This window comes from Cyclopterus lumpus, chromosome 19, assembly GCF_009769545.1.
Source record: "Cyclopterus lumpus isolate fCycLum1 chromosome 19, fCycLum1.pri, whole genome shotgun sequence".
NCBI classification, from domain to species: Eukaryota; Metazoa; Chordata; class Actinopteri; order Perciformes; family Cyclopteridae; genus Cyclopterus; species Cyclopterus lumpus.
Window position 1 is genome coordinate 12,311,346 of NC_046984.1, and position 13,092 is coordinate 12,324,437.

The 13,092-nt window shown below is 43.2% G+C and overlaps 1 protein-coding gene across 3 annotated transcripts in view; it reads right to left on the reverse strand.

Moving 5' to 3' along the window:
* The window catches only part of LOC117748851 (zinc finger MIZ domain-containing protein 1-like), a 105,274-nt gene that overhangs the window by 23,824 nt on the left and 68,358 nt on the right, over nucleotides 1-13,092 (reverse strand). For all 3 annotated transcript variants that reach the window (XM_034558955.1, XM_034558952.1, XM_034558954.1), the window contains 2 exons: nucleotides 8,081-8,194; nucleotides 4,372-4,477 (listed from right to left, as the gene is read on the reverse strand). In XM_034558955.1, coding sequence (XP_034414846.1) covers nucleotides 4,372-4,477; nucleotides 8,081-8,194 — 220 coding nt within the window. The remainder of the gene's footprint in view (nucleotides 1-4,371; nucleotides 4,478-8,080; nucleotides 8,195-13,092) is intronic.

Consider the following 13,092-nt stretch of genomic DNA (forward strand, 5'->3'; position numbering starts at 1 on the left):
TGCATCTGCTGCAGACAAGACCCCCAAAGTCTCCAAAGATACCAAATATATAAAATAAAGTGTATAAAATAAAGCACAATACGTCTAGAATATTTTCATTTGATGAAATAGTGCAGCGGGTAAGCACATATCAGGTTTTAATGAACGTGCAGCTTACAGAATATTATCTCCATTTAGTTAACAGGAGGTTTAATAAACAAAATCACATCCAGAAAATAAATCAGAGTTTGCTGATAAACATCAAGCATTAACATGAATATCAACTCATCTGATTTGTTTTAGTGGTCGACTTGTAAAGAATAGTGCAGTGAGTATAATGTATGAGGTGTTTATACAGTAAGTGGTGTGAGTGAACACTCCTTAGACTGGATCTCACTTCATGGCCTAAAATAACCACGGCTGCCTCACCACCATCTGAAATAAAACTTCCATACATGGAAAATGATGTCTTAAATGTGTATTTTAATCTGATTAACTAAAGGCTGTATACGTTTTGGATACAACTCAACTGCTGCTGATAGTAAAGCAAGCTCTCGGCCACCAACAATGTGTTATTCTCTATTTAGGAAAAGCCACAGCTAAACTCTGACATTGGGTGGAGAGATGGACAGAAGGTAAAACAAATTAAAACAGAAACAACATTTTAGTGTGGGAAATTCTGGGAAGAAAAATCACAGCCCTTGTGTATCTGACCTCTGTATTGTGTATACACAGGACAATGACAGCTTGGTTTTCTGAACCTTCTTTCTTTGAAATCAATGAATTTTGGCACACTTGTCTTTGCAATTCTCATAAATATAACAAATAAATAAGATTACTAGCATTGATATTCCTCTCTCCATTTAGTATTCACTCAAGAAAATGTTATACATTGCCAAAGCCTCCTTGAATTCTTTGTAATTTTAGTCTTATGGCAGTCTAAACTGCACATCCTTCACCTGTGGCATGTCTTCATCCTGTACATTTTAAAGCATATCAAAAGTTGACTTTATTTGGCTTTTTTAAATAGATTTCTAGGAATTAATCAATTGGTCGCACTGCCTAATGTTGATGTACAATCCTCCCACATTACCTGAGGTCCCACCATAAAACGTCCACTATCAAACCAACTAAACGAGACGAAACAAAGGGTAAAAACTGTTGTGGTTTTGAATCATGCTGACGTGCTTAAACTAAAACCCACATTGTCTTCGGATCAAACTTGAATACAAACCGGCATGTGTGAAACACGTATAGAAACAAACCAGAGCTGAAGCCCAACTAATTATCTGCTGAATAGCTGGTTTACCAGGCGTTTGTTACATGAGAGAATGAACTGAAAAACTTTGACTGGTTCCCGTCCCTTATAAGTCGGTGCCTCCTTTCACTCTTTAGAGCTGAGGAATTCCAAGAGCTTGCTGAGGCGCAAACGATTGGGAATGTGCTACTCTGACCCTCTTGGGGGTGGGTGGGGGGTGAGGGGGGTCGGGGGGGTCGGGGGGGATCGTGATTAAGCGTTTTGGAGACACTTCTGCACCACACTGAACCATCTTGCAGGAAGGGTGTGACACTGATGAAAGAGGCCTAAGAGGGCTTGCAATGTATCCTGTGATGGAGAGAGAGAGAGAGGGGCGGGGGCCTGATGAGTTTATCCACACCGAGCAAGTGATCCCCCTGCTTTGATGTCGGCTCCACATGCATGGCTTTGCCCTGCGGTAAGACAGTCCAAGTAATCACAGATTAATAGAGCAGGCTAATTTCAGTCACCGAGAGGTCACTTCTAGCAGACAGATGCCCCTCCTCCAGCCCTGCCCGAGCATTGTGGGTCGCTTGCAGAAAGACAACTGGCCGATCCCTCGAAGTACATCTATTAAAGAGTACGATTCACTGAATCACACTGTGTGTCGAGTCAACATCTGAACCTCTAAACTGCTCACTTTGCTATAATCCGGTACATATGCTAACTGATAGAATCAATAGGAGGAGATAATGAAGTTTGCTTCAGGCGAGGAGATACATATTGCTGGTGTCATTAGGATCAAGGTCTATTTTGCCTTTCTAAGCTTTTCTCTGACAAATGCATTTAAAAACTAATGTCTGAAGCTGTTTCAGACATTACATGATGGATATATTTGTCAAAGTTACGACCTGTTTCAGCTGTAAGCTGCTGTGAACATTGATTTCCTACTGCTGAACACTGCTCTTTCCTTCCCTTCGGCGCAATTTCCCCCTCAATCCTCTCCCATGTTCGGGAGAGGAATTTAGATGACATAACAGAAATGTAATAGAAAGACCGTGGTGCGGGTCAGAGCCAAGACAAGTTAGGCCTGGTTAAAATTGGACACCAAATCTGATTTACTTATTAGCACTCAGCCATTGACCTGATGTCCCCTGTGACATACGGCCCCGCTCGTAACTCCCAGAGATCTTGCTCCCTCCCGCCCACTTATAACACAGATTTTCAGAGCAGATTACAAGATGCACGATGTGACTGAGCCGGCCAGTGGTTATGAGAGTAGGATTTGGCTTCTAATGCACCCTGGACACCCTTTTTCCACTTTTTTTTCCTTTTAAGAAAGCCCCTGGGCTTTGTGCAACACAAGCCCTTTTGTTGTGAGATAAACACAAGGTGGTACTGTCTAACTACAGAACAATACAAAAGCTGGTCATGCAACAAATGGTAGACTGTCGCATTTATGACTGAGAATTTGAAAACAATAACACAACTTGGGTCACAGCCAGGAAAACAAACAATTTCCAAATGAATCATCGCTACACGAACATCATGCAGACTGTATTCAATTAGACATTCGATTGCCCTCATCTTATGTCCTGTCTAAAGTAGCTCCTAAGATGTGAACGGCCTATACTAACTGGTCTGTTTCCCGTGTTGGATGGCTGACCTGCTGCCGCCATCCTGGCCCCATCATGTGACTAAAGCCCCCCCTCTACCACATTTGTCAATGGCCCTGCAGGATGTTGGGGATTGGGTCCTGCCCCTGGGGCCCTGTGGGGAGTGTTGTTTAAGAGCCGTCTCCCTGGGCTGCCAGAGCGGTCTTTCTCTCCGGCTTTACAACCTCCTCGATTGGGGCCTCCACTCTAAAGAGCTTCTGGGAGCGATGCAGGAGAATGTCTCCTCAGTGGTTCTCTCTCTCTCTCTCTCTTTCTCTCTCTATGCCTTACAATATCCATGCATACAGGTTCATAATTGTCCATGAAATGCACTTTGGGGTGCTGCCTCGACTGGAGTACTTGCCGGTTTCCAAATGACGACTATTGCAGAAAATTATCCAGACAGAGAATCAATTGGAAATCTTATCTAAGCCCATAAATTAGGGCCTGAGATTTGATTTAGCATTAAGTGGAATTAGAACATTTGGCAGTATGAGTTTAATTGCAGGCAGAGAAGGATTCTCCACTCGCGGCCTTGCAAAAAGAGTGACAGTGCGTGATTTGAAGGCTCGTGTTGCCACGTACGAAACCATGGACGCCGTAAATCAGAAAAGACAAATACAAGTGAAAATCCAAACAATATGTGATTCCTGACTTTCATGTCCTAGTCGACTTAAGAGTGCTCAGTAAAGCGGCCGAGCACACAGAAGCAACTGCGCAAACCCGCTTTACTCATAACCCAAGACAGGTGGAAACCACAAATCAAAAAACTGTAACGGAGCACAAAATATTCCTGTTATCTTCCGAGCTTCCGACAGCCGATACATCTTCATTCCCGTCGTGCTCCAGCAAGCCTTTATTTTTTGCCAGCTTGATAACAACATTTAGCAGTATACATCTGTCCCAATAATCCGTCACTGTACTAAGATGACGGTGCTGTGTGAAACCAGGAACTCATCGTCGCTGATAAAGTAGTTTTTTTGTTGCGTGTGACAAATTGAGTATTCTGCTGTATGCACTTTGTCTTAAAACTCCAGAGATGAAATCAAATGTGGCTGTAGTTCTCCACGTTGTGAGCAAGTTTGGAAGTGAGATGCGACATGAAAAAGTCAAGGTTTATGCCGATACTAGAGGGCAAAGGAAAAAGGTATTTTCCGTCACTATTTTAGTTGAAAAGAAAAGAAAAAGACGTCTGAACTGCAGAGAGCCTTAAAATAATCTAAAATCAGCACTCGTCTCTTAATGATTCCAACATTTTGATAAGCAACTTAAAACGTTAAAACAAATTAAACATAACAAAGACAATTTAGTCTACTGGAAATGCTGTCCAACACAGTTAGGAGGGCAGTGCTTTTCTGGAGTATCAGGGTCCTAAACAGTCTAGTGGTGATGGGTGGGTATCATGAAATGCTGCCAAGAATTCAGGCAGGAACGTTGAGCTCACACAGGCCAGCACGGCCAGATGGTCGGAGACGGCGGTTGAGAAAACTCTAGTCTTACCTGCTGATTTTGGAGTGAACTTGTCCCTGTTGGCAGCGCACACGGCCAGGAGCCGGTAGCCCAAGTCCAAGTCGTAGCCCTGCTGTGCGGCTACTCGGCTGACCACCTGAACACAACGACAGCAGGAGGCACTCAGTCAGGACATTGGGATATGTTCTATTATGGTGTGAGGTTCATTCATATTGTGGAAGAAATGATAAATGACAGAGAGACTTTGAAAGATAAAGATGTATGTTGCGTCTTGGAAACAACATCAATATTATGATGCTGTAAGGCGACATACAAGTAAAAGAAATACAGACAAGATGTCAAAAATGTGTTTTGGATTTGTGGATAGTTGAAGATTTCCTTTCATTGTAAACCAACAAAAAAAAAAAAAACATGCAGGTTTTTGGAAGGTTTATGAACTCATTTAATATTTTGATTTGCCTTTTCTATTATACCTCATGACTATCTTTATTCCGAGAAAGAAAGTCACAAAATTCATCAGCGAAAACATGCAGCAAGTGCTCAGAAAGTGATTACTTCTTCCAGGCATGCACACTCCTTTAAATGTGTTATTTGATTTTCAGAACAGAAGACGTTTAAACATATTAATCTGCATCTGCATACACGTAGTGACAGACACTTGTTGGGATTTATGTGCCTGATCATTCAAATGCAGAAGTTGGCAATTTCTTCTGATTCCGTGGCTTAAGTTTTAACCAAAATGCGATGACGTTTTTGAGATATCTTGCAAACAAACCAGCAGTCATACAATATGATAATTACACCGGAATGAAAACAAAATCTCTTCACTCTGAAATGGGTATTAAATTCAGATTTTAAAAGATACACCATTGGATCTATAGATTACCTAATAAAAACACAGTAAATACCGGTCCATCCTGGTACTTAAACTCATCAAAGGACTTCATCATTTCGTCTTCACAATCCCCCGGATTCTGATGAGAGTGCAGTTCTGCAGCATCAAAGATCCAGTTCAACTTAAAGGATAAAGTCACGACTACTTTTATCAGTTCCATATGAGTCGGTGGACAAAGTGTGGCCTCTGGTGCCGCGATGCCCACTGAGAGGAAACATTAAGAGAAACATCCACATGCCACAGGAGGTGACGTAAATCACCCTTATGTGGCACATGTTGCTTTGATTTACCATTGCCATTATCAGCTCAAAGAGACCCACTCAAGACGTTAAGACCCAAAGGACATACCAAGGCCTGTGTGGATCAACGGGCCTCGCTAGAGACGGATTCTTCTCTTGCGCCTGGTTTTCATAGCCGCGATCCCAAAGGTTCAAGACGAAACCCTGAGGTAGGCACAGCTGAACACTGCTCCCTGCACCATATCATTATCTCCTGTAAGTATAGTCTTGACGTGACACCAAAACAGACTATGCATATGTGGCCTTTATTTATAGGAATCCCCCATTAAGAAGAAGATATACGAGTATAGGCTGTCTAATTACAATCTAAACTTGTGAGGGACGTTTTTCTGAATGGTAATTTTAGTGTAAGAAGTTATCACAAGTTCTAATTTCAGGATTCAAAATGGTGCACAGTCTGTGGAGTTGTGGTGATGGATCGTCTACGATACAAAAGTCACTCAAACTTCACGCTGTATACTTACTATCGGCACACCAAATTATTAATTCTTCATGCTTTAGAATACATTTGCCATTAAATGTAAAAACATTGCAAAGAGCCTCCTGGTGAAAGTCTGGGTGTAAAGAGGCAGATAATATCTTATTAATTTCAATATTAAGATAACACATAATCTTGTCTCGGTCTAGCACCCTTTTTTTCCTTCAAATGTTTTAGTTTTTACGGTCAGTAATTTTTTTTGCAGTGGCCTGATTCTTAAGAACTAATTTCGAGAAAGTCATTTTTGCTTACCCCACGACTTGTTTGGTAAAATAGCAAATGTATCTTGATGACAACATATTCATCTGTAAGTAGAAGATGATATTTTTTCCAGGTGTGGCCACCTGTCCATCATCACCAAATGCCAACGCCGAGGCATGCAGGCGACAGGGCATATAAAGGTTCACCATCACAGTCTGAGATTTCACAATCGCATCAGATTCTCTGCGCTCCCTCCCCTCTCTGCGCGGTTCACGCTAAAGTCTATACAACCCATAAAAGAAAAAAAGGAAAAGATTTTCACGGCAGGAAACAAATTGAATTGGTGAAATGGAGGAAAAAGCACCTGCTGCTGCTGCACATTAAAGCAGTAACACAAACAATCACTTGAATGGAGGGAGGTGTCAGAGCGGTTTCACTGTGGTGCTCAAGTACAAATCTCTCGGGTTTCTCCTCTTGCTGTAGTCACGCTCGCTCGACGGGGTTACAAATTGCACCCAACAGGAGCTATATGTATCTCTTATCTACTGCTGGAGGCGGTATGGAAATGAGCATGTTAAAGCACAGAATGGCCCAAGGTGACAGGTGAGTGACACATCCGCAGTCCATCCATTGTTCTATCTGACTGTCTGTTGGGTCTCTTGGCCCAACACCTCCAGAGGACAGACAAGTCATCTCTTCGTTTAGTATCTCTCCTGTCTGCACTGGAACAGAATGATTCAAAATAAGTTTTTTTTTTTTATTGAAGAAATACTATGGAGAAAAAGGTTTGACCTGTTTGTAGTTTGCTCCTTTGGAGCGGACGGCAGCTCAGCTTGGACAAAACAGAAAACAAATAGATTCCCCATGTTGGCCAAGAGCCGTGACAAAAATCAACACACAAAACCCTTCCAAACAATACCATCGTCCATAGAAACCTTTTAAAACACTAATCTCTCTATCCATAAACGTGGCATAACACCTACAGTATATGTGTGGCAGAATGTGAACGAATCGACAGATTGCATTTCTGTTTGTAATTATCGGCCAATTTAAGGTAACAAAGTTGCAAAGCTGTGTGTTTAGGCATGGCTTGGTGTTTTTCAACAACATTTGTGAACATTGCTTATGGCTAAAAACAAGCAGAAGCTATAATTTGAGAAATTTCTGTGGATGTTTTCACCATTAAAACGGCACCTTCATTGGAATCCATTGTAACCGCTGCAAACCCAAGCTGCAAACCTCTAAGAGCCCCCTTTAAAGCCAAACGAATGGGAAGTGAAACGCTATGAGTTTCTTTAGTGGAGTATTACTTTTTTATATAAACTGAACATGAGAAAGAAAAGAGGGTTTTTCAGACTACAATTTACCTCTAAGTTCGAGTCTGATATGATCAAATTACTTTGATGCATTTTGCCCCAAATCATTCTTTGTTTACAGTGCACATCTCAAAACAGTCAAGTTTTCTTTCTCCCACAAGATATAAATTATTCAATTAATGAAAAGCCCCTAGGCATTTCAGAAAAGGAATTAAGGGCTTTGTAACTGTATTTCCCTAAAAGCGCTGATTGCTTTGTGGTTTGAGGACATTATTGCTCTCCTTTTTGTGTGCCTATTTCAAGCGCCACAACACAAACTGTAACTGAAGTCACTGAGAGGTGACTGAATCTCAGTAGTTTCTACCGGGTGAAATACGTTTTATTTTCCAGTGACCTCAGAGAAGATCAGGCAGCTAAACATTAGTTCCCTCATAACCCAGAGGGAGTTATGGAAAGAGCCAATGCAGCATTTGTTGTCGCAGCTTTTTCATTGTCCTTGAACATTCGAGTGTGAGACTGAAGAAGGGGGTCACCATGACTGGCCACTTACCGTTAGGCATCCCATCAGGCTTTGCTCGAAGGGGCGCTGAAAGGCTCTGGGGTCGCCACACCAGTCCAGCAACTCGGTCGCTGCTGTTTGGAAATTTGCTGGATTTTGTAAGTGCTGGAGGGGAAAAAGGGAAAGATTGGGAATATGTTAGAGCCCAAGCACAAGGTCACTCGTAAGCAGATCTAAACTATTTCGCTTTTAAATTATTCGCTCATCCCCGATCTTTCAATTTCCTTGATCAACAGGAACAAATGTGGAGGATGCGATTGGACTTAGTTTGTTTGCGTCCCTGAACCTCGAATAAAAAGATGGAGAATGGACGGATGGGTTGTGCGAGACAAACTCACTTGTCACCAAAACACGGTAATATCGTGATGAATAATTAAAAGCACTCAGAGGTGCTTAAAAGAAAACATTTTCACGACCACATGTCGCAAAATTGATCTTATTACACCTGGGATGGCTTGTGTTGTAGGTTTAAAGTATTAATGTGCAGGGCTGAAGGGGTACGTCCCCATTAGAGTCTTGTTCCACTTCCCTCTCCCCAGGTTTCTGTAGCACCTCTTTGCCACAGTAAATCACCCTCTATGGCGGCATGAATAGCTGAGGAAGCCCTTATTTGACCAGCCGGCCCTGAGCCGTGTTGTGACTTTATCCGACAACAGGCTCCTTGACCTACAGGTACCCCTTCATGGCATTCATTCCCCGACTGGAGCCAGCATCCCACTCACTAACCCTGTCTTTCTGTGGAGTGGCAAAAGAAATGGAAAAATAGACCTCACCGGTTTGCCATGGCAGACTCACTGTTGCACATTTCTCCTCTAAAAGCTTTCAAACCTCAATATGAATCACTTTAAACAGAGCAGAGCAGGCACACCGCCATCCACTCTTCAGTGATCTTTTGCCTTTGTATAGATAATATGCACAAGCCCTTGCAGTGCACTTGTACAAAGCAGGAACAAATGGACTCCCACTCCACGGCATCAAAGGTAAATAGAGAGGTTTAGCTTAAAGTGTACGGCTGCCTACTTAACTACGTCTGTGTGCTGTGATTTCACTGTCGGGGACGAAAGGAGAAGAGGACGTGACAGCGATGCAGCCACTAGCTCGCAGTGCTTTTTTCTTGTTTGCTCTTTAGGGGGCGGCAGAGGTCAGGATTTGATAAGGCAGCTTTCATATCAATTTACAAAGCCACCGTTTGACGAGGGCCGGATAAAACCAGTCTAGTTTATTTCATGTACCGTCCCCACTCGCCCTACATGTCTTTGTTTTGGGGGACTAGGACGAGACGTGGTGGTGTTGCTGAGCATGTACATTATACTGGTGGATAAAGTCTCCTGGAGATACACACACATCTACAGATGCTAAATTTAGACGAGTCTGGAAGCTAGACAACACACGCAATCAGAGCACCGAGGATGGAAAGGGGGAGGAGGAAAAATATGTAGAAGGGAGGGTGAAAAAAACACACACAAAAAAAACACACCACCAACACTTGGGCTTGAAGTGATTACTGTTCTTTTGCACTCAGAACAATTGGTCCCACCAGTGTGGCTGTCACACGGAGAGCTTGGCACTGCTACGCCACAGATGTTCCCCCTACTCCGGCCAAAACCCACCAATCAAACCTAAACTAGTGGCCAAGAGACCCCCCCCCCCCCCCCCCCCCCCCCCCCGTTCTACGTCCCCTGGGTGAGAATGAACCTCCAGCATTTACACTCCAGTAAAAGCTCGGCTCAGTTCGAGGGAAACAAAGACAGACGGGATCCGCAGTGTCCCGAGAATACAGCTTTCTTCAGATACAATCATCCTCTGTAGTCACGTCTGGTAACGACTTGATCTTCACATCTGCAGCTCGACTGAATGTGACAGCGCACGAGAACTGGCAAAGACTCCCTTGCCTTCAGAATCACAGCTTTCCGTTAGGCTGCTGTTGTTATTCAGCAACGCCCCAGAGCACTGAACACATATTAATGGAGACAATTAACCCTGGAAAGAACACAGTGGCAGACAAAAAAAAACAGCTGCATAGCCAGTGCAGCAGCAAAAGGTTGTCTTGGCGTATATCATGAAATATTGACGCTTTCGGTTTTTTGAGGGGCTCCTGCAGCGAGAGGAGAGTTCATAGTCTCAGCCTGTCTGACAGAGAACTGGCTTCCCCACAGCGAGAGGAAAAATACTGCCTCTGAAATAGATACCGGTGGTATCACGCAGCCCATCTTCCCCCAAAGTGTTCACAACGGTGCAATTCGAGGAAAACAAACTGCAACTGAGAAACTGTGTGTTTGGTGGTCGAGTCAGATAACTGTTTTTATGTATCTTTTTTTAAACATCCTCATCTGTTTGGAGGTTAAACAAGCGGACATATTTATTTCGCTGTTCAAAGTTGTGAGATATGTTCCCTTGGGGTATTTAGCACCACCGTGAGACGACCACTCTTTTCAATATAATAACGTACAAAGCTGCTACTCATATTTCAGTGTTGATTAATCTGCCGATTGTTTTTTATAAATGTCCAAAAATAGTGAAAATGGCCATACATTCCCATGTTGTCATCAACCCCCACTGCTTATTTAGTATTATGTAGTAAGTATTTACCTACTCCCTTAACGCTAATGTCAAACAATGCAGAAGTAAACGATACAGACACTTTTCAAGTATCACAATTAGTGTATCGGGGTGAACAATAACCATGTTTTCATAGTGTATTAACAGTTTGGTTGAGTTATTGTTGAGAAATCACATTGTTGCCAATTTCACAACAGGACGGTAATTTAAAAATTGCCACTGTAATGATTTCTGATTTAACTTTCGACCCCATGATTCAATCAGGCTGACAGATTCCAATTTCCTCTACTTTATCATCACGCTCAGCAGTAATTTATCATTTGAGCAACAAAATCAATTTGTTCCCCTGTCCGCCGCGCTGGCTGGGAGTATTCAGACAGACATGTCACATCTTCCAGAGAACAACAACACAATGGAGGAGGCTTCATTTATATTCCTGCTCCCCTTATAGATGCCAACTTTCAGCATGTGCACACTTTCAATTAAAGCAAACAGCTGGATTGGTTTACAATATTTCCTTAATTATTTTAATGGCTTGGATATTGGACAATAGGGAGCAGGGGGAGAAGATAGTGAGTTAATTGTTCTGATCTCCCCTGATGATCATCTTTGTGTGCGGGGAGGAGAATAGACGTCCGGCTGAATGGGCTCACTGCTAGTCTAATTGGCAGGACATAAATGGTATTTATTATGCGGGTCTTCCAAACCCTGATTGTCTGCGGCACAAAGCTGCCTCTATTAGCAGGGTGCTGGCTCTTACTGGTTGGTTTGAAATGACCCGACGCTTAACCATTTATTAGATGGACTGGAGGCCTCCTTGTATGCCATGGATCTCTCTAATTGGCATGTTTACCCATGTGCTGCTTCCCCCGGCCGCGAACATTGGGACATGTTTGTTTAAATTTTTGCCTTGCGGGGGTTAATACATTTAACCCTGCAACATTTGAATTGTTTACACTTTTGTGTGAGACAGACGCAAATCCCTTTTCTTGTTATCTCAACTTCCATAACAGAATAATTCATTAGCGATACAGTGCATTCATAGAATCCAATTTCACCTCCCATACAACTAAAGAAGGAGGGGGTGTTGAATATTTGATATCCCGCTGTGAGGAAGGTAACCAGACTGGAGACGGGGAGTGTTTACCTCTCCTTTTCCTTATTACCTAAGGACATCAAAGCTTGGCTCTGCGCATAGGGGCTTCCCTCGGTTTGCTCCCTAAGCACTCGCCCCGTCTTGAGATCTGCCTCACCACGTCTATTCTACAGTAATAGCTGGGAACTCCCTGCCGAGGGTAAAACAATTTGCCACGTCCGCACTTGTGTTTAAGTGCAAGCCCCATACATTGTCCCGAAAGGAGAATGCAGGAGGTGCATTTATCGGGGAGGTGGACCTCAGCAGAGAGCGCAGAAACAAAACGGGGCCGTCAGTTAAGAAAAGAGATCAAAGGGGAGCGAGCCCTGTAGCCCGGGGTTACGCAAGTATGTCCGCTTCCTCCTGCCAGAGATTCGTCCCGCAGTAAACGGTGGGGAGAAGGGAACAAAAGGAGTCGCTGGGAGTCAGCGGTCGTGGAGGGAGAAAGAAGGGTGATGACGGGGGAGGGAGGGGAGCCTCTGCTCTTTGACCCCAGTCAGTAACCTGAGTCACACCACAGTCCTGATAGTGAGACCGAGCAGATAAGTCACTTCACTGTGGCCAAACAGGAAGACTGTAGGGACTAGACTGTACAGTGTGGGCACAGGCACAAGCTTAGACCAGGAAACACAGAGTGTTCGCTTGCTACTGTCCCACTAGTCAATCATATCCCCCCCAAATATAGAAATGAAAAGTCTGTCCATAAAAAGTTGCGCTTCATGTCTCTGGGATGCAATTGTTTCTCAAGAAAAACGTTGTTTTTTTTCAGGTGAGATACATGAAAAAGTCATCAGCTACAAGGGTTGCAATATTATCTCAACCCACTGAACCCTGAAAGATGAAATCAAAACTGGATTCGTATGGACTAGAATTGTGGCACAGCTAACCTGAGGTTCACCGAGCATCCACCTGCAGCATCTGATTCTTCATTCTCCTTCAGAGAAAGTTATTACCGTCACTTCCTGCTGTGCTGAGCTTCGTCCTTGAGAATGACGAGGTCACAGCCCAGATGCCAAATAGCAACGGCGTAATCTATGTTTACATAACAATACGTGCCGCGGCTGACTCAAACTAAGTAGAAGTAGCAATACCACAGTGTATTTTTACAGTTTGCCATCGTGCAGAAAGAAAGTGCTGCAATGAAATATCAATACTTTTACAGTTGTGTGTTAGCCTGAAGGCAGTGAGTGCATCATCAAGATGAATCATGGCATTTTTTTCAGATTGGCTTTTTATGTGACAGTTTGTCTCATGTTTTAATATAGAATCTGAATATACTCAGATTAAAAAAGGAACAGCGAAGCCTTTT